We start from the raw sequence: 25,571 nt of genomic DNA on the forward strand, positions 1-25,571 counted from the left end.
GATATAATTGGTTAGCTAATCATGTTACAATATGTTAGGATTGGTTAGTTAAACTTCAGTAAAATGATTGGTTAAGGTATAGCTAAGCAGAACTCAAGTTTTACTATATAGTCCGCAGTCAATCAGGAAGTGGGTGTGTGTGTGTGTGTGGGGGAAATGGGAACAGGGAATGGGGGTGGGGAAATTGGAATCATGTTTTGCTAAAGGGGGAAATGGGAACAGGGAATGGGGGTGGGAATTTGAATCATGTTTACCTAAAGGGGGAAATGGGACGCAGGTAAGCCTCTGTGGTATCAGAGCTGGGAAGGGGGACACTAAGGAAGGAAACTGGAATCATGCTTGCTGGACGTTCACCCCAATAAACATCGAATTGTTTGCACCTTTGGACTTTGGGTATTGTTGCTCTCTGTTCATGCGAAAAGGACCAAGGAAGTAAGTGGATGAAGGAATAAACCCCCTAACAGTCGAGAAGGAATTATCCTCCAGGGCAGATTGGAAGAGGCCCTGGGGGTTTTTCGCCTTCCTCTGCAGTGTGGGGCGCGGGTCACTTGCTGGAGAATTCTCTGCACCTTGAAGTCTTTAAACCATGATTTGAGGACTTCAATAGCTCAGACATAGGTGAGAGGTTTATTGCAGGAGTGGGTGGGTGAGATTCTGTGGCCTCCGTTGTGCAGGAGGTCAGACTAGACGATCATAATGGTCCCTTCTGACCTTAATGTCTATGAGTCTATGAGGATGCCTCTGATCTGCAACAGCCCCATTGTGCCTCCTCCCTCTGCTGCCTGGAGTCCCCTAGAATTACCCTGTCCCCACTCCTGTGGTGAGCGAATCAAGGGGTGGGGGGAGCTCGTGGTGGGTCAATGGTGGAGATTCGTCCTCTGTCTCATGGGAAGATCAAACTGGACTGAACGACGCACTGCAATGTGTAGTGTAGGGAACAATTTGTCCTTGACTGGGGTTGCTCTGTCTAAGGCTCTCATGGCCTGTAGGGCTTTCTCTGTGCAGGAGGTGGGTGCCGGCCCCAGTTGCACAACAAGTGGAGACAGCACCGTTTGCCTTTACCCATGTCACCCCCTGCAGCCCCTTGCGAGGGGCCCGATTCCAAGCCCCTGGCAGGCAATGGGCAGCTGCCCTTTCGGAGCAAGCTGTGCCACCCGTGCAGCTTTCTCCTCCAGCTGCTGCAGGGCCCATTTCCCGTCTGACTTGGGGCTCATGGTCTCCAGCCACAGATGAGAGACGGAACCATTTAACCCAAAATAATTTTATTGTTGCTGTTGCTCCTGATACAAAAGGGGCTCCACAAAGAGGGGCTCGCTCTGCGGGGCGAGGTGGCACAGCTGCTGCACTGGGTGTGCCCAGCGCATCCGAAAACCAACTCGCGAGAAATGTCAATGAACACAAATTCACCACACTAGACTGGAATGAATGAAAACCTTTCGCTTTCTCATTTGACACATTTGGCTCAACACACACACACAAAACCCCACCTCTGCTCATTTATAATTATTATTCATTATTTTTTAAAAGCACCCTTTGGTAAAAAAAAACAAAACAAAAACAGGCCACCTGTCATGTCATGAGGTCTGGTACTCTTGCAAAATCCAGCTTGTGTTGTTTGCAGCTGCATTATGCAAAAGAGTTTTCAAGTTTGATATTAGCCAAAGTACAGTATACACACACTTCCCCTACATGCCATGTGGTGGCAGCGTCCCAGGAAAGAACAGAAATGAAAAACAGCCCCCCACCCCAAAGTACCAAAAAAGCTACAGGAATATGCACTCCTCACAACAACGAGCAGTCGTAACATTGGTGGTTATACATAAATATGAAAGGGTGGATGCAGTGCAGTAACCCTGACGATTCAGTACCAGCACCAGCTTCCGCGAGCTGAAAGCACCATTGATCTGGGGATCTATCAGGTAGTCTTGTGTGTTACCATGAGTGAATTAGCACCTTTGTTTCCTTTTGCTGATGCACAGTGTTGATGTAGAACCAAAAAAAAAAAAAAACAACAACCCAAACCCGACACACATAAAAAACAAAGGAAAAAAAGAGTTTCATGCAAAACTAGAAAATGGCCTTGTAGAAAACAGCTGTATGAAAAATTACCCTCTTGGCAGGAAGCAAGAGCTGTCAGTACCAGCCTGTCCGCTCAGGCCATTGGCAGCGGCAAGGAGACAGATTCTTTGCAATCCGATTTCGCAGATTGTTTTTAGTGCATTTAGTTTGTCTGCATTGACCAGAGGATTAGTATTTCTGACATCACATTGGAGTGACCAGAGCGGAATCCCATATTTGCAAGTGCCCTCTGACTGTGGGTGTCAGGCCAAAGGCCCTGAGGTGACTCAAACCAGACACCTCCAAACTGGCACCCAAAATCAGGGACCACTTTGAAAATATGGGCCTAAATGCCCATGAGCCATGTCCCTCTCCCCTGTGGTGCCTGCAGTGTGACTTCTCAGCACGCTTCTCCTGCTCGGGGGGACCTCTGAGGGACCTTGCAAATGCTCCCAGAAATGGGTCCAGGATCCCCACGCTGGGCCAAATAACTCCCAATTCCTACCAGCAGGAAGGGCCTAGCTGTGCTGTGCTGTGCTAAGACTCACTACATCTCTCGTGGCAATTCAGTTTGTTCAACCACAATCAAAGCATACAACTGTACACCTCCCCCCAAAGCTACTCACCACCTGCTGGTGACATAAGGACATTCGTTAACCTCTGCAGTGGCTGGAGCTGTAGGAACAACCCTTCCAAACTCCGCGCTGTGGAGATGGGGCCAGTGGTACCAGCTGGTATTGCACATGTTCAGAACACTGCAGTATTGAAGCCCTAAACTGGAACAGAAGCCTGCAGTCCTTCAGACTGGCTAGCTTGCAATGTGAGGTTACATGGCATAATCCAAACTGGCCCTTCACTCCAAGTGGGGCCAAATTAACCCTTTTTTTGCCATGCAAAGGGACCAAACGAAGGACCCGATGGAACACAGTATAAAAAGAGAGCGGAGCAGACAGTGTCAGCTGAGGAGGACTTTCCAGAGCACCATTGCGGCAATGCAGAAGCAAAGGGAAAAACCAGATACACTGGGAAATGGCACCAATACAGCAGCTTCTCTAGAGGTCACGTCTGAGCTCTGTCCTCAGCCATCGCCCCCTCCTAGCTTGTGGATGGTGAGCGGCCCTGGGCCAGGGAAGACAGGGAGGTTTCAATGGGAAAACCCTCGTCAGCTCAGACTAACAGTGTCATGTTTAAGGGAAGAGGGCAGGGCCGCCCATCTCAGGGGATGAGAGCACAGAGGGAGACACAGCCCCAGACAACAGGGTTTCGAACCATGGACAAATATTTCACAAGCTCTTTTCGGGGGTTGCTTGGTGCATAACACAGGTGCTCTGTGTAGCAGAGAGGCCCTTAGCTGCCCTGGGCCCAGTGCTGAGTCCAGGGGCACATTTCCCAGCAGTCGGACAATGCGGCTGGCGAGGTGCTGGCACAGGGGGGTGCGGCGAGAGCAAAGGGGTTTGTTTCCAGGTGCGGGTGGCACTGCTAAGAACTGTGCTGTGGCTGTGGCTGGGTGGCTGGTTGGTTCTCATGGTGGCTAGTAAAGCTGGAGCTGAAGCCTCATCCTGAGTGCTTGGCCAAGCTCCCCTGCCAAGTAGTTGAGGTCGTTCTTGGCCTCCAGTTTCTGCAGTTCCTTCTTGCGGTACAGGGGCACGCTCACGATCTCCAGCAGGTAGGTGCCAGGCATGATCTTCTTGCGGCCAAGATGCAGGTAGCTGAGTCCTTCTTTCTGGTGGATACGGAAGTAGCCGTCCTCGTTCCCATGAGAGACCACGTAGCGCACGTGGTTCTCCAGGGGCTCTACAGCCGGCAGCAGCTCCAGGATGTGCTCCTTGTGGTCCAGGGCTGAGAGGTTCAGGCGCATGGACAGGGGAGCATCGATGTCCACGCTGGCCAGACTCACTTCGGGCTCCTAGGGAGAAGAAGGCAGGGGATCTTAGTGAACTGGCAGAAAGGATAGTTTGTGCCCAGAACCAGAAAGGCCTGGGTCAGAGAAGGGAGCCCGCCCAGCCCACCCAAAGCAGCTCGGAGAAGTGGCTCCAGTGTAGGGTTGCCAGGTGTCCGGTATTTGACCAGAACGCCCAGTCGAAAAGGGACCCTCGCCCTTTAAAAGTCCGGTCAGCGGCGCAGTGGGGCTAAGGCAGGCTCCCTGCCTGCCCTGGCTCTGAGCAGCTCCTGGAAGCAGTGGCATGTCCCCGCTCCGGCTTCTATGCGTAGGAGCACCAGGGGGCTTCGCACTCTTCCCCCGTCCCAAGTACCGGCTCTGCAGCTCCCATTGACCGGGAACTGTGGAGCTGGAGGGGGGACATGCCGCTACTTCCGAGAGTTGCTTGAGGTAAGCGCCGCCCGGAGTCAGCACCCCTGACCCCCTCCCGCACCCCAATCCCCAGCCCTGATCCCCCTCTCATCCTCTGAACTCCTTGGTCCCAGCCCAGAGCACCCTTCTGCACCCCAAACCCCTCATTCCCAGCCCCACCCCAGACTCTGCACCCCCAGCCAAAACCCTCACCCCCCTGCCTCAGCCCAGAGTCCCCTCCCATACTCTGAACTCCTCAGCCCCAGCCCAGAGCCCCCTCCTGCACCTCAACCCCCTCATCCCAAGCCTCACACCAGAGCCTGCACACCCAGCTGGAGCCCTCTTCCCCTCCCACACCCTAACCCCCTGCCTCAGCCCAGAGCCCCCTCCCATACTCCAAGCTCCTCATTTTAGACCCCACCCCAGAGCCCCACCCCCAGCCAGAGCCCTCACCCTCTCCCGCACCCCAACTCACTGAGCCAGCCCGGGGAAAACGAGCGAGTGAGTGAGGGTGGGGAGAGTGAGTGACAGAGGAAGGCGGGATGGAGGAGTGGGGACGGGGCCTTGGAGAAGGGGTGGGGTGGGGATGGGACCTTGGAGGACGGGCGGGGCAAGGGTGTTTGGTTTTGTGTGAGTAGAAAGTTGGCAACCCTACTCCAGTGCTGGGGATCCCACGTGCTCCCAGGGCAGCTGCTTCTCTTGCCAAAACGTTCCTCAGACTTAGTTTTTCTTCCTGCTTAGCCTGACTCCCCTAGGTGGCCGACCCAGGCCAGCAACTCCTGGCTCTGCCCTGCTGGCCAGTGAAGGTTCTGACTGTGGCCGCTTGGCACTGCCCTGTGGCTTGGGGTTCATGCAACCCACGTGATAAAGTGAACAAATGTCCTTGTCATGCTGAAACCCCAATCGGCAAGGCAGGTGTCGATGGCTAGAACGGACCGTTAGACCATCTCCTCTTACCGCCTGCATATCGCACAGGACAAAGACCCTGCCCTGGGATTGCTGCATCCAGCCCCCCAGTGCTTTCAGAGAGACGGCCTACCTGGGGACGGAGAATCTACTAGGACTCTGGCAGGCTGCCCTAGTGTTGTTTATTATTGAAGAGGGTTGCAAATTAAAATGCTCCTTGATCTGAATTAAGTGTATGGATGTGTGCCCATGCACTGGTTCAGGGCTGTCTCTGACGGTGACTGGAAGTGTCACCAAGGCCTGCACTCAGGGTTTGACTCCAATAGCCCTGGTCTGACTGGGTGAGGAGCCAGCCCTCAGGGCTGTGGGGCAGAAGGGGTGCACAAGTGTTTGTGCAGCACTGAGGACACAGGGTCTGTGATGGTGGCCGGGTCCCTGTCTCCCCTGTGAATATGTGAGGGGGGTGCATGGTGTGGCCCCAGATAATACCCCACACTGAGGGGACTGAGCAACCCCCTGGCCAATGGGGACAGTCCTCCCGCTCTCCTGGGGTTCTGAATTCACTGAGGCACTAGACACAGGGAAGGCTGATGTGGGGGTGGGTCTCTCTGGGCAGAGGTCCATCCTGTGACTGTCTCAGTGCTGCTAGGCTGGGGATGCCACACAGCTTACTCCCAGACAGGGAGTCGGCCTGGCTCGCAGCTTCCTCGAGCTGTCCGGTGGCCCGTGCATTACCTGGTGCCCCTCAGTCCCGTTGATGCTGCGGCGCTGCCGGCCCCGCTTGGGGTAGCCATTTATCTTGCACTCATAGCAGGTCTCAGGGGAGAGTAGGTTCTCCTCATCCTCCTCCGGGGGGGCAGGCAGGTAGGAGCCTTTGCCGAAACCAAGTCCAGAAAGACAGTGCCTGGGACCAGAGGAGAAAACAATGGTACAGGATTCACCCAGAACCACCAGAACACACGGTGCTCCCCAGTGCCAAGGCCCATGTGGGTCTGCCAGGCGCTGGGTGGGGTGTGCGGTGCACAGCACAGTGCATTCATATGCTGCAACCAGAAGCCTGGGTTTCAGTGAGGAGAGGGTTAACGGGATATGCTCCCCTCTACTGGGGCACTCAGACAGGGTACAGACACAGAATGCCATCCTGGGCAGCACTTGAAGGACCCAGGCAAGCATCCGGGTATGTGTGTGTGTGCACATGTGTGCAACTGTGCATGACTGAGCATGACATGGGCACGTCCCTGCATGAGCATGCACCTGGGAGTGTGAGCGCACAGGCAGGTGTGTCTGTGGACTGTACAGACACTCACAGGGTACGTCTGAGCTCAGACTGCGGCGGGGGAGAGTGCCCCGGCCCAGAGCTAGCATGAGCCCGGGGCTCAGGGCCTGCCAAGGTAACGGAGCAGCCCCATCTGCTCACCCTTGTCCAGCTCGGAAGTATCCCCCAGGGCAGCCACACAGGTAGCCCCCATCAGTGTTGGAGCAGCCGTAGCTGCAGGGGCTGCCGCTGGCCGAGCACTCGTCTACATCCTGGCACCCGCCAAAGGCCTGGTCGAAGTCGAAGCCGGATGGACAGATGCACTTGAAGCTGCCCAGAGTGTTGTAGCAGGAGGCGGAGCCGCAGGCGGAGGGGCTGGAGCACTCGTTTTCATCTGGAACCAGGACAAAGCACAGTGCTCAGGCTCCTGAAGCCCAGCAGAAGGGGATGCTGTGGGTGGGAGACCCTGCTAATGGGTCATTGCTCCAGCTCCCCGCTGCCTCCATCCTATGCTGGTGAGATTAACGAGCCCCCGGCTGAGCTCCTTGGCTAAACACCAGCAGCTGGGCTCCCTGCACCAGCTCTTCAGTCACCAGGAAAAGGAGGAGGTGAAAGACAACATCTTCCTACAGGGGGCCTAGCCCCTCCCTTAGATGCCTGAGAGCTGATCTGATGTCAGGAATGTGGAGCAGCCAGACCCTCTGCTGGCATCTGTGGTGGGAGCGGCAGGAACTCAGCCCCTCCGCTAGGCGGCTGCAGAGATGGAGTTCAGCCCCTGGTTTAGGTGGCTGTGCTGGCGGACTCTGGCCTAGTGTGGGCCTGTGTACCAAACACAGAGCACGTATCTCTCCTCTCCCCGAGGGCAGCCCAGCGCCCAGCACAGGGTCTGCGCAAACCCAAGGTCCTCTGGTTAATGACAAACACAGGGAAGTCGCTGACCTGCCAGAGGTGGAGCAAGGAGTCAGCAGCTCAGCTGGGAGCAGCCTCCCTCCCCTAGCTAGTATGCTGCCCCGCATGGGAGCCCCCCTCCAGCACCCCTGTCCCCCACTCACCCACACACTGGTTCCACTGGTAATGCTGCACATAGCCCTGAGGACAGCCACAGCGGTAGCCTCCCAGGACGTTCTGACAGCCATGCTGGCAGCGATGGTTCCCGTCGCACTCATCCACATCTGATGGCACAACAGCACAGAGCGCCCGTCAGACACCTCCCGGCAGCTCCCACAGCCTGGCAGCAGAGCCCAGCAGCGGAGCCCGGAGACCAGCAATGCACGGACACAGAGCTCCTGCCTGAAGGGGCTCTCAGGAGGGCTCAAACAATGGGATCAGCTTCCCTGGCTGCACCCGTGCCAGCTGGTCACTAATGACTCTGACGTTAAAGCAATTGCGGCAAAGCTGTGATCGGCCTTCGTGATCTAGGGCCTGAGTCCTGACGCCTTTGCTGCTCACCCCTTCCTGTTCAACAGGGACAGCCAGCAGGTCTGTGCCTAAGGCCCAGCCTATTGCCCTGCCCCCATGCTGTGGGCCTGTCCTCCTTGGGAGACAGGGACATGGACCACCACACAAGAGCTGCCTGGTGAAGTCCTGCCACTGCTCCTCTCTGGGCAGGCTGGGCTCCCTCTGACTCGCTCCCTGTCTGCAGGCAGCCTGGGTATGTCCTAGAGGAGGGAAGGCTCATCCCCACAGCCTAGCAGAGGACTCAGCCCCTGCCAGCACCATGATGGGGCGGTGGGGCAGTGAGGGTCAGACTTTAATCCCATGCTTGGTCCCAGTGGTTAGTGAGGAGTGAGCCGGGGCAGGAATGGACTGTCTCTGTTGAGGACTCTGAGCCCCTGGCATCCCCTCGCTGGCTGCCTTTGGCCATGCTCCAGGGCCCTTTGGTCTGCCTAAGTTCACTCTCGAGGGGTTTGTGGCTCTGATGCATATCTGCCCTATTCTTGTGGCAGTGAGAAGTGACTGCTTCTCTAGTGGGCGTGGGGTTAGTGGCTTTATTGCTGTTTCTTGTTGCCTGGGTTGAATACTGTCTTCTCTTCTCCACTCTCAGAAGTGCTCTGTGTGGCAGGTTTTGCCTGGTACAAGGTCAGGCATCCTGATTATACACATACACAGCTCATGCTCCACGCGGTGTGCTCTGGGCAGCAGCCTGCGCAGCCCATTCTGTGCTGAGCGTCTGCAATGGGCTAATATTGCCGTGCCCCGACACACACTCTGCTTTGCTTTCTCAGTGTTGTTGCCTTTGTGTCCACCCCTTGTGTTGTGAGTGTCCAGGAGATTCTGGGGTGGGACAGGGCCGCTGGGGCCATCTAGCCCATCCCTTGCACTGTGGCAGGGAGATCTCTGCCCAACCCCTGCCTCATCTGACCTTGAATCCCTGCCAGGATTCTGATGCCAGCCCATCACATGACAGACTCTTCCAGTGTCATGTGATGAAGAGTGCCATTCAATTGCATCACATGAAGGCAGATAACTAAAAGTGACAGTTTATACATGTGCTTGTACACAAATGCTAGAAGTCTAAATAGTAATAGGAGCGCCTGGTATTAAATGAGGCTATCGGTATAACAGGCCCTACAGAAACTAGGTGGAACAATGAAAATCAATGGGACACAGTAATTCCAGGATAGAGAATATATATGAATGACAGAGTAGGTCACGCTGGTGGGGAGCGGCACTACATGTGTGTGACACATGTCCAGAAAGGGTGCTGGATGAATGACCCAAATTCAACCTTTAGGGACATATTAATAGATAATGGTTTTGGTTTTGGGTGTTTACATATATATTGTTAGAGGCTGACAATGTAATCGAACAGTTCCTGTCTGTGCTGTATTCTGTTAATTCAGAGATCAAAATGAGATCTTAACATTTAAATGAACTGTAAATATAGTGATAACACTGTATTGGTCTCTCTTTGAAGGATATAGCAGATCACCCGCAAATGGAGCAAAGCAGGGAACTGCCTTATGTTAATCCGTGTAGCTAATTACCGGCGATGCTTCGGAAATAGGTCTACTTCAGAGTCCAGATGATTGCCTCTTGTTCAGCTAAGAACTCCAAGCTGTCATGAGAAGGCCTGGAACTGTATAAAAACCTCTTGGGTCTTGATCCTTTTGATCTCAGATCTGCTTGATGCTTTATGCAGTGGAAGCTTGAATCATAAGACTGAGATCTCCAGTCCCACCTGGATCACCCTGGATATGAACACTGGACTATAACCTATGGACTAATTCTGAAAGAACTCTTTGCAACTATGAAGCTCACCATCTCCACTATGAATCTGATCTCAGAACTGTACTCATGTCTGTATGTATACTGATCTTTTAACCAGTACTCTTTCTCTTTTATTTTAAAATAAATTTTAGTTAGTAAGAATTGACTGTAAGTGTGTATTTGGGTAAGATCTGGAATATTCATTAGCCTGGGAGGTAAATGCCCACTCCTTTGGGATGATGAATAAGATTTTCAGTAATCCTCATCATATTAAACTTGAGTGTCTGAGTGGAAGCCCAAGGCTAGGTTGCTTTAAGGGAACTGTGTTTTTGCTTTCTGTGCAAGCAGTAAGGTATTGTAGGAGCTGTTTTGCGCTGTCTTGGTAAATCTAAGTATTGGAATATCCACCAACTTTGGGGATTCTCTGCCCCATTCTTTGTAGTTTGCCCTAATTGAGTAACCTCAAAGTGGCCCCCTGGCACCTTGGTCACAATGTGAAAGAAAGCATTGAGTCAAATATAGTAAAAATCTTATATGAATCAAACTGTATCCAGAATCTCTCTGGATAGACATTCCATGCTTGAATAATAAAAGTACCACAGTAGAAATATACTGCCGACCACCTGACCAGGTTGGTGATGGTGATTGTGAAATGCTCTGGGAGATTACAGAGGCTATAAAAACAGAAATCTCAGTAATAGTGGGGGATTTGGATACATGTCACACTGGACACATGTCACCTCAGGACGGGATGCAGCGATAAAGTTTCTTGACACCTTAAATGACTGCTTCTTGAAGCAGCTAGTCCTGGAACCCACAAGGGGAGAGGCAGTTCTTGATTTAGCCCTAAGTGAAGCACAGGACCTGGTCCAAGAGGTGACTATAGCTGAACCATTAGCAGCCACAATGTAATTAAATTTAACATCCCTGTTGGGGACAAAAAACCAAAGAAATCTATCACAGTAGTATTTAACTTCAGAAAGTACAGAGACAGAAAAAAGAGGAAGCTAGTTAAACAGAAATTAAAAGGTACAGTCACAAGAGTGAAATACCTGCAAGCTGCATGGAAACTATTCAAAAGTACCATAATAGAGCCACAAATTAAATGTACACTCCAAATTAAAAATACATAGTAAGAGGACCAAAAAAGTGCCACAGGGCTAAACAACAGAGCAAAAGAAGCAGTTAGAGGCAAAAAACTGTCAATCAAGGTCTAAAGGAGCACTCAAGGAAGACAAGGCCATTCAAGAGAAGCTAAATGAATTCTTTGCATTGGTCTTCACTGCACAGGATGTGAGGGAGAGTCTCACACCTGAGTCATTCTTTTTAGGTAATAAATCTGAGGAACTGTCCCAGACAGAGGTGTCAATAGAAGAAGATTTGGAACAAATTGATAAATTCAACAGTAATAAGTCACCAGGACCAGACAGTGTTCACCCAAGGGTTCCAAACGAATTCAAATATAAAATTGCACAATTAGTAAGGTTAAATCAACCTCTATACCAGATGACTGGCGGATAGCTGATGTGATGCTAATTTTTAAACCAGATTCCAGAGGCAATCCTGGCAATTACAGACTGGTAAGTCTGACTTCAGTACTATGCAAACTGGTTGAAACTGTAGTCAAGAACAGAATTATCAGACACATAGATGAGCATGATATGTTGGGGAAGAATCAACACAGCTTTTATAAAGGGAAATCATGCCTCACCAATCTGTTAGAATTCTCTGAGGGGGTCAACAAGCATGTGTACAAGGGGGATCCAGTGAATATAGTGCACTTAGACTTTCAGAAAGCTTTTGACAAAGTCCCTCATCAAAGGCTCTTAAGCAAAGTAAGCTGTCATGGAGTAAGAGGGAAGGTCCCCTTATGGATTGGTAACTGGTTAAAAGATAGGAAACAAAGGATAGAAATAAATGGTCAGTTTTCAGAATGGAGAGAGATAAATAGTGGTGTCCCCCAGGGGTTTGTACTGGGACCAGTGGTGTTCAACATATTCATAAATGATCTGGAAAAAGGAGTAAACAGTGAAGGGGCAAAATTTACAGATGGTACAAATTACTCAAGATAGTTAAGACCCAGGCAGACTGCGAACAGCTATAAAGGTATCTCACAAAATTGGGTTACTGGGCAACAAAATGGCAGATGAAATTCAGAGTCGATAAACGCACAGTAATACACATTGGAAAACATCATCCCAACTAGACATACAAAATGATGGGGTCTAAATTAGCTGTTACCATTCAAGAAAGATCTTGAAGTCATCTTGGATAGTTCTCTGAAAACATCCACTCAATGTGCAGCAACAATCAAAAAATCTAACAGAACGTTGGGAATCATTAAGAAAGGGATAGATAATAAGAGAGAAAATATCATATTGCCTCTATATAATTCCATGGTACGCCCACATCTCGAAGTGTGGTGCAGATATGGAGATGTGATGGCCCCATCTCGAAAAAGATATACTGGAATTGGAAAAGGTTCAGAGAAGGGCAACAAAAATGATTAGGCTTATGGATCAGCTTCCGTATGAGGTGAGATTAAAAAGACTTGGAAAAGAGACGACTAAGGGGGGATATGATAGAGAGCTATAAAATCATGACTGGTGTGGAGAAAGTAAATAAGGAAGTGTTATTTACCCCTTCACGTAACACAAGAACCAGGGGTCAGCCAAGGAAATTAATAGCCCGCAGGTTTAAAACAAACAAAAGAAATACTACTTCACACAACACAAAGTCAACCTGTGAAACTCATTGCCAGGGGATGTTGTGAAGGCCAAGACTATAACAGGGTTCAAAAAAGAACTAGATAAGTTCATGGAGGCTATTAGCCAAGATGGTCAGCGATGCAAGCCTATGCTCTGGCTTTCCCTAGCCTCTGATTGCCAGAAGGTGGGACTGGATGACAAGGGATGGATCACTCGATAATTGCCCTGTTCTGTTCATTCCCTTTGAAGCATCTGGCATTGGCCACTGCCGAAAGACAGGATACTGGGTCTGACCCTGTATGGCCATTCTTATGTTCTTATGCTTCATTGAACTCATGGCCAGAAAGGACTGGCCTGACCCTCGGCTTTCATCATCTGAGTCCTGGGCTGTACAGGCTGCTGGCAGTAACTTCCTGCACCTGCATGCTAATGACAAGCTCAGAGCCAGCTTTTCTCCTGGCTGCAGAGTGCTTTCTGCTACCCTCTCGTCACAGGCCAGAGATTGGGGGGTGCCACACTGTATGCACTGATGAGTATCTGAAAAACCAGGTCAGCCACCAGTGGCTGTTCTTAGACCTGCTCCAGGAATGGCAAGTGGACTCGGGACACTTCCATACAGGGCATGCTTCTTTTAAAGCGGAGGAGACAAACACCTACCTTCACAGTTGATACCAGAGCTGTCCAGGGAGAATCCTTTCTGGCACTCACAGTTATAGCTGCCTGGCGTGTTCTGACACTGTCCTTTGGCTCCACACAGCGTAGGCTGGGCTGTACACTCGTTATTGTCTGTAAAACACCAATTGCTTTGCATGGCAAACTGGCCCGGAGCTTGCCAGCTGAAGACCCTTTCCAAGGCAGGTCTCAGCACGTTACCTGCTGCAATACCATGGCAAGGAACAGAGACAACAGGCTTGAGGAAAAGAGTGGCAGGAAAGGGGCACAGTTTGCAGCAATTCTCTAAACAGTGGCAGAGATACCCATAGACTCATAGACTTCAAGGTCAGAAGGGACCTTATGATCATCTAGTCCGACCTCCAGCACATCAGAGGCCACAGAACCTCACCCACCCACTCCTGCAATAGACCCCTAACCTCTGGCTGAGACACTGACATCCTCAAATCTTGATTTAAAGACTTCCAGTTAAAGAGAATCCACCATTTACACTAGTTTAAATCTGCAAGTGACCTGAGCCCCCGGCTGCAGAGGAAGGCGAAATGCCCCCAGGGTCTCTGCCAATCTGTCCCCTGGGGAAATTCCTTCCTGACCTCATATATGGCGACCAGTTCAACCCTGAGGATTTTCGCAAGACCCAGCAGTCAGACACCTGGGAAAGAATTCTCTGTAGTAACTCAGAGCCCTCCCTTCCTTTCAGAGCCCTCCCTTAGTGTCCCATCCCTGGCCACTGGAGATATTTGCTGCTAAGAGTCGCAGATTGGCTACATGCCATTGTAGGCACTCATATCATACCATCCCCTCCATAAACATATCAAGCTCAGTCTTGAAGCCAGTTAGGTTTTTTGCCCCCCACTGCTCCGCTTGGAAGGCTTTTCCAGAACTTCGGTCCTCTGATGCTTAGAAACTTTTGTCTAATTTCAAGTCTAAACTTGTTGATGGCCAGTTTATATCCATTTGTTTTTGTGTTCACATTGGCGCTTAACTTAAATAACTCCTCTCCCTTCCTGATCATGCATCCCTCAAACATATTTATAGAGAGTGATCATATCTCCCCTCAGCCTTTGTTCCTAAGTGTATCACCTTGCATTTTGCACTATTCGATTTCATCCCATTTCTATTACTCCAGGGTGCTAGAGCTGGCATTACTCACCAATGCAAGAGGAGTGGTGCTGAGTGAATCCAGGGGGGCATTTACAGTTGAACCCTCCGATGACATTCACACACAGGAACTGGCAGTTGTGCTGCTTGGTGGAACATTCATCCAAGTCTAAGGCAACAAGCACAAGGCCACGTGTCGATAGTTAGCCCTGTGACTGTCTCGCACTCGTGTGTGGTAACCCAGTTACTATACTGAACCACACATAGTAGAGGGGTCCTCTGAGCTGCTCTGTGCCAGGCAGCCAGGACCGTGCAGAGCCACACTGCCCCAAGGCAGGCCAGAGAGGCAGGAACTGGACTAGCACTGGCCCTTGTGCAGAGAACACACCTGTGGCAATCTGTGCCTCACGCTCGACCCTGCCCTGGTACTTGTGCCCTGGCCCCACTTGCAGAAGCACATATCAAGGCATGTAGAAGACAGTGAAATTGTTCACTACCTTGTGGAAATCTTTTCCACTAGCTGCATGACCCTGGTCTTACTTCCCAGAGTTCCTGCAGGGCATGCACGCCCCCAGCAAGAGGCACCAGTATCCGAGAGCTGGCCACAGCCACTAGCTCTGCCCAGATGCTTGGTTGGCTGAGTGTGGCCTGGTGCCCCAGGGATGCAGGCGAGTGCACCTTCGTGTAAGGCACGGGCCCAGGAGAGCAGACAGTGAAGGGTGAGGTCTGGCTGTCAGCCCCAGGGCTGAGAGCAACACAGATGCCGCACAGCTGTAGTAGTTGGCTCAGGAGCTCGCCCGCTGTTGGGGAGGCAGCCTGGACAGTGGCCTGGCAGCTCCAGGTGTTTGTTTATTCAGCAGAATATTGCTGAGGAGCCAGGAGAGAGGGTGAAATCCTGGTCCCATTGACCTCACTGGGGCTGGGAGTTCAGCCACACACACTCCACTGCATGCCCTTGTGTGCCCACACTTGGGCCCGGCCGCTGAATGACAGCAGAGAGCACGATCCCAGGGACATGGCTCCCACCAGCCCAAGCGATGGCTGCACAGCCCAGGAGGCAGCCCTCTGCCGCCTCCTGTCCTTGGGCCAGTACCTTTGCAGGTCTTTCCGTCCTCCTGGAGGATGTACCCCCTGGGGCAGGAGCACTGGTAGCTGCCCTCCGTGTTCTTGCAGATGAAGTTACACGGCTTAGGAGACTGGTTACACTCGTCCAGATCTAGACTCAAGAGAAACAGGGCAAGTCAGCAGGAGCGTGGCTGTGGGCTGAGCTGGGTGACGGCCCGATGGAAACACGAGGACTCTCATCAAGTGGAACTTCCTGCTTAACTGGCTGCGTCCTACCGGGGCCTGGTGACTCAGCCCAGACGAACAGCCCCCTCTCCCCAGCCCCTGCACAATAATGGGCAGTGGAGCTCACTTAGTGCCTGGCACCTCTGAACTACAATTAGAGATGCCTTCCCTTCCCTGTGCCAGGGGAGCGAGACGTTTCTGCAGCAAGTGCCCTGGCATGAGGGGGGCATGATAAGCTCACACCAAAGGGCCTGACTTGGACAGGCGCAGCCCACTGACACATGGACAGAGGCTGGGTTGGGAGTGACTGGAGGGCTCATTGCACCAGGGCCCACGCTCGGCACATGCCCATCTCCTGCTCCATATAGAGAGCAGTTGACAGAGACTCCTCACCTAGGCACCTTGCTGGGGCATGCTGGGAAGGGACCCCAGGCTGGGAATGGGGAGCACCTCCCATGGGGTGGATCAGTGAAAGGAAAACTGCAGCAGAGTGCTCACTGTAATTCATGCCACCTGTGTGCCCAGGGCTCTACATGTCTCCTTGGTGCTGCAGGGGAGCATTGGTGCCACGGCTATGCAGGTGATATGCAGCACCCTCATTTAGTCCCCCAGGTGCCCTTCCACTGCCTGGCCAAGCTGGCTGGGCCAGGCCAGGCTGGGGACGCTCGCTCCTGACATGACAGGGGTGGTAGCTGCCAATTGGGAGGCAGATGTGGCTGGTCCCTGTTCCTGGTGATGGAGGGGTTTGCCCACTCTTGTCCCAAGAGTATCACAGACCTCAGCGCCTGGAATTCAAGGGTGCCTTCCCATCTGTGTCTCGGAGAGTCTCTAATCCCAGCCGTGGGCCTGGTGACTCACTGCATTTGTGGCTGCCCTTGGACACCATCTGGACACTGCAGCTGGTGCAGAAAGCAGCTGCTCGCTGGCAGGCAGGTGTAGGGACTGAGAATTCATTACACACCAATTCTGCACCTGCATTAGTGTCCCATTTCCTTCTTGCTGCAATTCTTGGGGCTGGCTTGGATATAGGAAGGCCTTTGGGTGCTGGCCTCCCAGGATGTCAGCTCAATCGACAGGGCTGGTCAGGGGCACATGGGATAGTAGCCCCTAGATCTGAGTACATGGCCTCAGGCTCTTGAGTTTATTCCCAGCTGCATGCTTGAGACTTCAGGGCAAAGGACAGGGCTGGGTCAGGGAAACACAGAGGTTTGCATTTGGGCAACGCTCTGTGCTTGTGATAAAAGAGGCAAAAACACCGTGTGTATGTGTGCCTGGCCTAGAAATGACAGCGTTAACCAGCGTGTGACCGAGATAGGAACATGGCCCGGAGACTACGAGGTTAACCAGCATGTGACCGAGATAGGAACATGGCCCGGAGACTACGAGGTTAACCAGCGCGTGACCGAGATCGGAATGTGGCCCGGAGACTACGGGGTTAACCAGCGCGTGACCGAGATCGGAACGTGGCCCGGAGACTACGGGGTTAACCAGCACGTGACCGAGATCGGAACGTGGCCCGGAGACTACGGGGTTAACCAGCGCGTGACCGAGATCGGAACGTGGCCTGGAGACTACGGGGTTAACCAGTGCGTGACCGAGATCGGAACGTGGCCCAGAGACTAAGGCGGGCAGGTTCTTTGTGCTGGGGAGTGTGGGGCACTGCCCCACGCTGCAGAGGGTCGGGGATGGCCCTCTGCAGCCGCATGGAAGGCGGACAGGAGAGCAGCCGGGCAGGCACTGTGAAGGCCGGGAGGTGCCCTGCTGCCCCAGTGTCGGGCTCATGGCACCCGTGTCTGACTCACCTACACAGGCTGTGCCCGTGATGTCGGTGGTGTAGCCCAGCTTGCAGTGGCAGCGGAAGGAGCCGATGCTATTGATGCACTGTCCATTTCTGCAGAGGTTGGGCAGCACCTTGCACTCATCGATGTCTGGAGGAGGGAGGGACTTGTCAATGCAATGCGCCAGGCACCCAGCCTCTGCCTGCCATGGTGGAGGGGTTCAGCCTCCGCACTGGGCAGGGGCCTTCTGCAGTTGCTCCACCCCAGGGGGAGCTCTGAGGGCTGTGCCATGGGGGAATCAATCCTGCCCTTCCCAGAGGAGTACACACACAGTGCCTACCCTTTGAGGGTGCAGCCTGCTCCAGCTGGTGCACCCAGCCTGCACCCATCCCCCGCAGGGGACCCTGGGTGCCCTGGGGGACCAGCCACTGTACTGGCAGAGCATGTATAAGGGAGAGGTGCTGCTGCGCACCCATTCCAGGGACTGCCCATGCGAATATGGACACCAAGGGCTAGCAGACTCCGTGTGGGGCACAGCACCACCTGTATGGCCATGCCCAGCCCATTACCCAGTGCACGTGTGTTACACCCGCCTGTCCCCATCCTGTTGGCACTGGGCAGCCTGACACATACCTCGCCCATCGGTGGTGTACCCAGGCCCATGCGGACACATCTTTTTGTGCTGGGTGGTTCCTGGGAGCGGGCAGAGTTCACACTGGGTCCCCCAGCCACGGGCACCATTGCAGCAGCACTCAGACTTGGTGACCGGATTGCGGTTGGTGGACGACATCTGGCACATGGTCTGCAGCACTTCAGTGAAGCAGAATCCCTGGCGGGTATCTGGGCAAAGAAAGAGAGGAGTGCAGTGGCGGGGACAGTGCCAGCGCCAGCTGCAACAAGGGAGCTGGAGACAGTGGTGGGAGAGGACACCTGGGCTTGCAGCAGGTAGAAGTGCTGCTGGGCACGTCTGTATTCAGGGACCATAACTGGCTGCGGATGGGGTGTGACCATCCCCAGTGTTATATACAGGTCTGCTCTTCAGCTTGTGGGATGCTGGTGGGCAGAGTTGGTGTTAGATAGGCCAGCCTAGCATCACAGAGTCACGTCAAGGGCAGACCTTCTGGAGAGCTGGGCCAGGAATGTTCCCTGCAGGACATATCTAGTGCTTTGTCCACTCTAGCCTGGAATCCCCAGCCCCTCCATGTCTGCTTCTGGGAGCCCTCGGCCTGGTGCCACCTCCCTGAGCCCACCTGCATGGAAGTTCCTCTTTGGGTATGTTCACACTGCAGCTGGGAGGTGGGATTTCCAGTGCGAGTAGACAGATTGATGCAAGCTCAGACCGAGTAGTGCACTAAAAATAACAGCATGGACGTTGCGGGGTGGGAGGCAGCTTGAGCTAGCTGCCTGAGTCCAAGCCCACCTGGCCTGACCCTCCAGCTCCGACCTCAGGAGGCTAGCCCAAGCCACCACTCTTGCGGCAACGTCTATGTAATCGAATGCTAAACTGTATTACACTGTTCAGCCACTAGATGGAGCTGTGTGTAAAATGCACAGGCTAAGCTAACCTCAGTCATACCTGGGAGAGCATTAAAGGATCTTACAATGAACAAATGTGGTGTCTATCTCTCTGAGAAGGAAGCTTAGTAGTCAGTCTCTATCTGACACAGAAGCTTGACCTGCTAGCTGCAGCCCTGCAATATTCCACACAGAAGAAGCACATGCCACGAAGTCAGAAGTAAACTAGTGCCAGAGGAGAACAAACAGAAGGAACAAAGCAACACAGGTTGGAGGATCTCATCAACACACCACTCTTCAGTGCCCCAGAGACCTTCAACTTTGACAAACTTTCACAATGAACAGATTGGAGGCAGCATTTTGCAAGATTTCAAATTGCTACAAAGCTGCATAAAGACACTGGAAATATTCAGGTATCTTCTTTAATTTATGCTATGGGGAAGCAGGCCACAGCATAACTTGAAATCCTTTGATTTTATTGAAGACAGTCACAAAGCTGACTATGAAATTGTTCTGGCTATGTTTGATGCATATTTTATACCTGCGAGAAATGTGGTTTATGAAAGAGCATGTTCTGACCAAGAATTCAAGAACCAGGGGAAAATGTTGAATGTTTTATAAGAGCTCTGCATGCATTGGCTGAAAACTGTGATTTTGGGAAAACAAAACATGAAAATATCAGAGACAGGCTGATTATTGGGTTCACAGATAAAAACCTTTCACAGGAGCTACAACCGAAGAGGGATTTAGCCCTAGTCACAGCTATCCAGATAGCAAAGCAGTCTGAACTAATCAAACAACAGAACAAAAGGCAGGAGCAATTTGAAAAACCTGAAACTAGCTTAGAAGCTGTAAACAGACCCTGGAGTATTTGATGGTTTAGAAACAACAAATCCTGCATCTTCATAGAATCATAGAATCATAGAATATCAGGGTTGGAAGGGACCCCAGAAGGTCATCTAGTCCAACCCCCTGCTCGAAGCAGGACCAATTCCCAGTTAAATCATCCCAGCCAGGGCTTTGTCAAGCCTGACCTTAAAAACCTCTAAGGAAGGAGATTCTACCACCTCCCTAGGTAACGCATTCCAGTGTTTCACCACCCTCTTAGTGAAAAAGTTTTTCCTAATATCCAATCTAAACCTCCCCCATTGCAACTTGAGACCATTACTCCTCGTTCTGTCATCTGCTACCATTGAGAACAGTCTAGAGCCATCCTCTTTGGAACCCCCTTTCAGGTAGTTGAAAGCAGCTATCAAATCCCCCCTCATTCTTCTCTTCTGCAGACTAAACAATCCCAGCTCCCTCAGCCTCTCCTCATAAGTCATGTGCTCTAGACCCCTAATCATTTTTGTTGCCCTTCGCTGGACTCTCTCCAATTTATCCACATCCTTCTTGTAGTGTGGGGCCCAAAACTGGACACAGTACTCCAGATGAGGCCTCACCAGTGTCGAATAGAGGGGAACGATCACATCCCTCGATCTGCTGGCTATGCCCCTACTTATACATCCCAAAATGCCATTGGCCTTCTTGGCAACAAGGGCACACTGTTGACTCATATCCAGCTTCTCGTCCACTGTCACCCCTAGGTCCTTTTCCGCAGAACTGCTGCCTAGCCATTCGGTCCCTAGTCTGTAGCGGTGCATTGGATTCTTCCATCCTAAGTGCAGGACCCTGCACTTATCCTTATTGAACCTCATCAGATTTCTTTTGGCCCAATCCTCCAATTTGTCTAGGTCCTTCTGTATCCTATCCCTCCCCTCCAGCGTATCTACCACTCCTCCCAGTTTAGTATCATCTGCAAATTTGCTGAGAGTGCAATCCACACCATCCTCCAGATCATTTATGAAGATATTGAACAAAACCGGCCCCAGGACCGACCCCTGGGGCACTCCACTTGACACCGGCTGCCAACTAGACATGGAGCCATTGATCACTACCCGTTGAGCCCGACAATCTAGCCAGCTTTCTACCCACCTTATAGTGCATTCATCCAGCCCATACTTCTTTAACTTGCTGACAAGAATACTGTGGGAGACCGTGTCAAAAGCTTTGCTAAAGTCAAGAAACAATACATCCACTGCTTTCCCTTCATCCACAGAACCAGTAATCTCATCATAAAAGGCGATTAGATTAGTCAGGCATGACCTTCCCTTGGTGAATCCATGCTGACTGTTCCTGATCACTTTCCTCTCATGTAAGTGCTTCAGGATTGATTCTTTGAGGACCTGCTCCATGATTTTTCCAGGGACTGAGGTGAGGCTGACTGGCCTGTAGTTCCCAGGATCCTCCTTCTTCCCTTTTTTAAAGATTGGCACTACATTAGCCTTTTTCCAGTCATCCGGGACTTCCCCCGTTCGCCACGAGTTTTCAAAGATAATGGCCAAGGGCTCTGCAATCACAGCCGCCAATTCCTTCAGCACTCTCGGAAGGGAGTTAAACTAGATGACCCTTGCGGTTCCTTCTAACCCTATAATTCTCTGCTAAAACCCTTGAGGCAAGGAGAGAGAATTCCCAGGCTACCAGGAACAAATTCCAGCATACATGCACAAGGTGTGGAAAAAGACATAAACCAAAAGAGGATGCATGGCCAGCCAGAGGCGCAAGGTGTAATACATGCACAAACTATGGGAATTTTGCAGCTGTCTGAAAGCAGCATCAAAGCAGTCAGGGAGTTGACTCATATTACAGACAATCAAGAGCCATTGTTTCTGGGATTGATCACTTGTGACCACACAGACCCTGCCTGGAAAGTGAAACTGAACATCCATGGCAAGACAATTGTCTTTAAAATTGACTGAGGAGCTGACGTCACAACCATCTCAGAAGGTACTTACAATCCACAGACAATCCAGGAAGTTTTTGGAAAGTGTAGGTGCCAATTTCCTAGTGCAAGTGCTGGAGGAACCAACTAGGGGCAGAGCTCTTCTTGACCTGCTGCTCACAAACCGGGAAAAATTAGTAGGGGAAGCTAAAGTGGATGGGAACCTGGGAGGCAGTGACCTTGAGATGGTCGAGTTCAGGATCCTGACACAGGGAAGAAAGGAGAGCAGCAGAATATGGACCCTGGACTTCAGAAAAGCAGACTTTGACAACCTCAGGGAATTGATGTGCAGGATCCCCTGGGAGAATAACATGAGGGGGAAAGGAGTCCAGGAGAGCTGGCTGTATTTTAAAGAATCCTTATTGAGGTTACAGGGACAAACCATCCCGATGTGTAGAAAGAATAGTAAATATGGCAGGCGACCAGCTTGGCTTAACAGTGAAATCCTTGCTGATCTTAAACACAAAAAAGAAGCTTACGAGAAGTGGAAGAATGGACAAATCACCAGGGAAGAGTATAAAGATATTGCTCGGGCATGCAGGAGTAAAATCAGGAAGGCCAAATCACACCTGGAGTTGCAGCTAGCAAAAGATGTTAAGAGTAACAAGAAGGGTTTCTTCAGGTATGTTAGCAACAAGAAGAAAGTCAAGGAAAGTGTGGGTCCCTTACTGAATGAGGGAGGCAACCTAGTGATAGAGGATGTGGAAGAAGGTAATGTACTCAATGCTTTTTTTGCCTCTGTCTTCACGAACAAGGTCAGCTCCCAGACGGCTGCACTGGGCAGCACAGCATGGGGAGGAGGTGACCAGCCCTCTGTGGAGAAAGAAGTGGTTAGGGACTAATTAGAAAAGCTGGACGAGCACAAGTCCATGGGGCCGGATGCGTTGCATCCGAGAGTGCTAAAGGAGTTGGCGGATGTGATTGCAGAGTCATTGGCCATTATCTTTGAAAACTCATGGCGATTGGGGGAGGTCCCGGACGACTGGAAAAAGGCTAATGTAGTGCCTATCTTTAAAAAAGGGAAGAAGGAGGATCCGGGGAACTACAGGCCAGTCAGCCACACCTCAGTCCCTGGAAAAATCATGGAGCACATCCTCAAGGAATCAATTCTGAAGCACTTAGAGGAGAGGAAAGTGATCAGGAATAGTCAGCATGGATTCACCAAGGGCAAGTCATGCCTGACTAATCTAATTGCCTTCTATGATGAGATAACTTGTTCTGTGGATAAGGGGAAAGCAGTGGACGTGTTGTTCCTTGACTTTAGCAAAGCTTTTGACACAGTCTCCCACAGTATTCTTGCCAGTAAGTTAAAGAAGTATGGGCTGGATGAATGGACGATAAGGTGGATAGAAAGCTCACTAGATTGTCGGGCTCAAAGGGTAGTGATCAATGGCTCCATGTCTAGTTGGCAGCTGGTATCTAGCAGAGTGCCCCAACGGTCGGTCCTGGGGCCGGTTTTGTTCAATATCTTCATTAATGATCTGGAGAATGGTGTGGATTGCACCCTCAGCAAGTTTGCAGATGACACTAAACTGGGAGGAGAGGTAGATACGCTGGAGGGTAGGGATAGGATACAGAGGGACCTAGACAAATGAGAGGATTGGGCCAAAAGAAATCTGATGAGGTTCAAGAAGGACAAGTGCAGAGTCCTGCACTTAGGAGGGAAGAATCCCATGCACCGCTACAGACTAGGGACTGAATGGCTCGCCAGCAGTTCTGCAGAAAAGGACCTAGGGGTTACAGTGGACGAGAAGCTGTATATGAGTCAACAGTGTGCCCCTGTTGCCAAGAAGGCCAATGGCATTTGGGATGTATAAGTAGGGACATTGCCAGCAGATCGAGGGACGTGATCGTTCCCCTCTATTCGACATTGGTGAGGCCTCATCTGGAGTACTGTGTCCAGTTTTGGGCCCCACACTACAAGAAGGATGTGAAAAAATTGGAAAGAGTCCAGCAGAAGACAACAAAAATGATTAGGGGACTGGAACACATGACTTATGAGGAGAGGCTGAGGGAACTGGGATTGTTTAGTCTGCGGAAGAGAAGAATGAGGGGGGATTTGATAGCTGCTTTCAACTACCTGAAAGGGGGTTCCAAAGAGGATGGACCTAGACTGTTCTCAGTGGTAGCAGATGACAGAACAAGGAGTAATGGTCTCAAGTTGCAGTGGGGGAGGTTTAGGTTGGATATTAGGAAAAACTTTCTCACTAGGAGGTTGGTGAAACACTGGAATGCGTTACCTAGGGAGGTGGTAGAATCTCCTTTCTTAGAAGTTTTTAAGGTCAGGCTTGACAAAGCCCTGGCTGGGATGATTTAGTTGGGGATTGGTCCTGCTTTGAGCAGGGGGTTGGACTAGATGACCTCCTGAGGTCCCTTCCAACCCTGATATTCTATGATTCTATGGTCACCACCAACCTCTTCCAGAGATGAAGTCACTGGACACAGGTCTAACTAGCCCTGGAGGTGTTCTGAACTACATGGGTCAATTCACCACAGAAACAGCTTATAAAGGCAAAAGCTTTGCATTCAGAGTGCATGTGATCAAAGGATCAAAGACCAATGACCTTCTCAGCCACAGCGTGGCAGCCAGGATGGGCCTAGTGAGAAAGGTGGAAGAAATTGATGGAGGATTTGATATTACTGGTCATTCCAAATTACTGGTCATTCCAAATGAAAGATGATTTTGATCATATTACTAGCAGTCCACATTACCCACAAGTCAATGGAAAGGCTGAGAGAGCCAACAAAATCTTACAGCAGGAAGATCCATTCCTTGCTCTTCTGAGCTACAGATCAACACCAATAGCAGCCACTGGATACAGTCCAGCACAACTCCTGTTGGGGAAACAACTCAGAACTACTGTTCCAACTTTGGAAAAGATTCTATCTCCAAAGTGGCCAGACATGAAGAAAGTAGCCAAATCAGATAAAAAGGCAAAAAAGAGCCCATGAGCACTTTTACAGCTGACTTCGCTCAATAGAGAACAGCAGGGTCTCGAACAGGGGTGGCCGACCTAAGCCTGAGAAAGAGCCAGAATTTACCAATGTACATTACCAAAGAGCCACAGTAATATGTCAACAGCCCCCACATCAGCTCCCAGCACCTCCCAACCACCGGCAGCCCTGCCAATCAGCGCCTCCCGCTCCCTCCCCACACCTCCCGATCAGCTGTTCCGTGGCGTGCAGGAGGTTCAGGGGGAGGAGAGGGGGAAGGAGCGAGGGCACTGCAGGCTCAGGGGAGGGGGCGGGAAGGGGTGGAGTGGGGGCAGGGCCTGTGGCAGAGCCAGGGGTGGAGCAGTGAGCACTCCCGGCCCATTGGAAAGTTGGTGCCTGTAGCTCCAGCCCTGGATTGTCTGTAGCTCCAGCCTATACAAGGTGCCGCATATTAACTTCTTAAGCGCTGCATGTGGCTCCGGAGCCCCAGGTTGGCCACCCCGGGCTAGAACCTGGGGACTGTGTTTGTGTCAAATTGGGTGGAGAAAAAGGGTGGACAACTCCAGCTGTTGTAAAGAAAAAAAAATCAGCGCCCAGATCGTTTGTGCTTGACACTGAGAGTGGAGAGTTCAACAGAAACCATCGACATCTACAGCGTGTTCCTCAGAAAGAACAATCAACAGAGCAAACTCTGTGGATGGCAGATGCAGAACAAGGATTCCAGACCAACCACAGCCAGTTGTTACAACTAACGGATAGCCCGATGAACAAGTTGTTACATGTCTGGGTCACATAATTAGAAAACCAGGACAATTCGGAGACACTTTACACATTGATCCGTACTGAACGTCACAGACAATGTGATAGTGTATATATTGTAAATGGTAGGGATGTAGAACTTACGGGGGCAATGGAATGGAATGCTAAACTGTATTACACTGTTCAGCCAGTAGGTGGTGCCGTGTGCGACATACCATAGTTAAGCTAACCTCAGCCATACCTGGCAGAGCATAAAGTCATCATTAGGTTGCTG

At 51.4% G+C, this 25,571-nt stretch overlaps 1 protein-coding gene across 1 annotated transcript in view; it reads right to left on the reverse strand.

Moving 5' to 3' along the window:
* Positions 1–1,252: 1,252 nt before the first annotated feature.
* The window catches only part of FBN3 (fibrillin 3), a 293,987-nt gene continuing 269,668 nt past the window's right edge, over positions 1,253–25,571 (reverse strand). The window contains exons 57-65 of the mRNA XM_074939600.1: positions 17,902–18,108; positions 17,293–17,418; positions 15,294–15,416; positions 14,253–14,369; positions 13,085–13,213; positions 7,562–7,681; positions 6,672–6,903; positions 5,990–6,158; positions 1,253–3,964 (exon numbers count right to left, since the gene is read on the reverse strand). Coding sequence (XP_074795701.1) covers positions 3,590–3,964; positions 5,990–6,158; positions 6,672–6,903; positions 7,562–7,681; positions 13,085–13,213; positions 14,253–14,369; positions 15,294–15,416; positions 17,293–17,418; positions 17,902–18,108 — 1,598 coding nt within the window. The 3' untranslated portion in view covers positions 1,253–3,589. The remainder of the gene's footprint in view (positions 3,965–5,989; positions 6,159–6,671; positions 6,904–7,561; positions 7,682–13,084; positions 13,214–14,252; positions 14,370–15,293; positions 15,417–17,292; positions 17,419–17,901; positions 18,109–25,571) is intronic.

Source organism: Natator depressus, chromosome 25 (genome assembly GCF_965152275.1).
Source record: "Natator depressus isolate rNatDep1 chromosome 25, rNatDep2.hap1, whole genome shotgun sequence".
Lineage (NCBI taxonomy): Eukaryota > Metazoa > Chordata > Testudines > Cheloniidae > Natator > Natator depressus.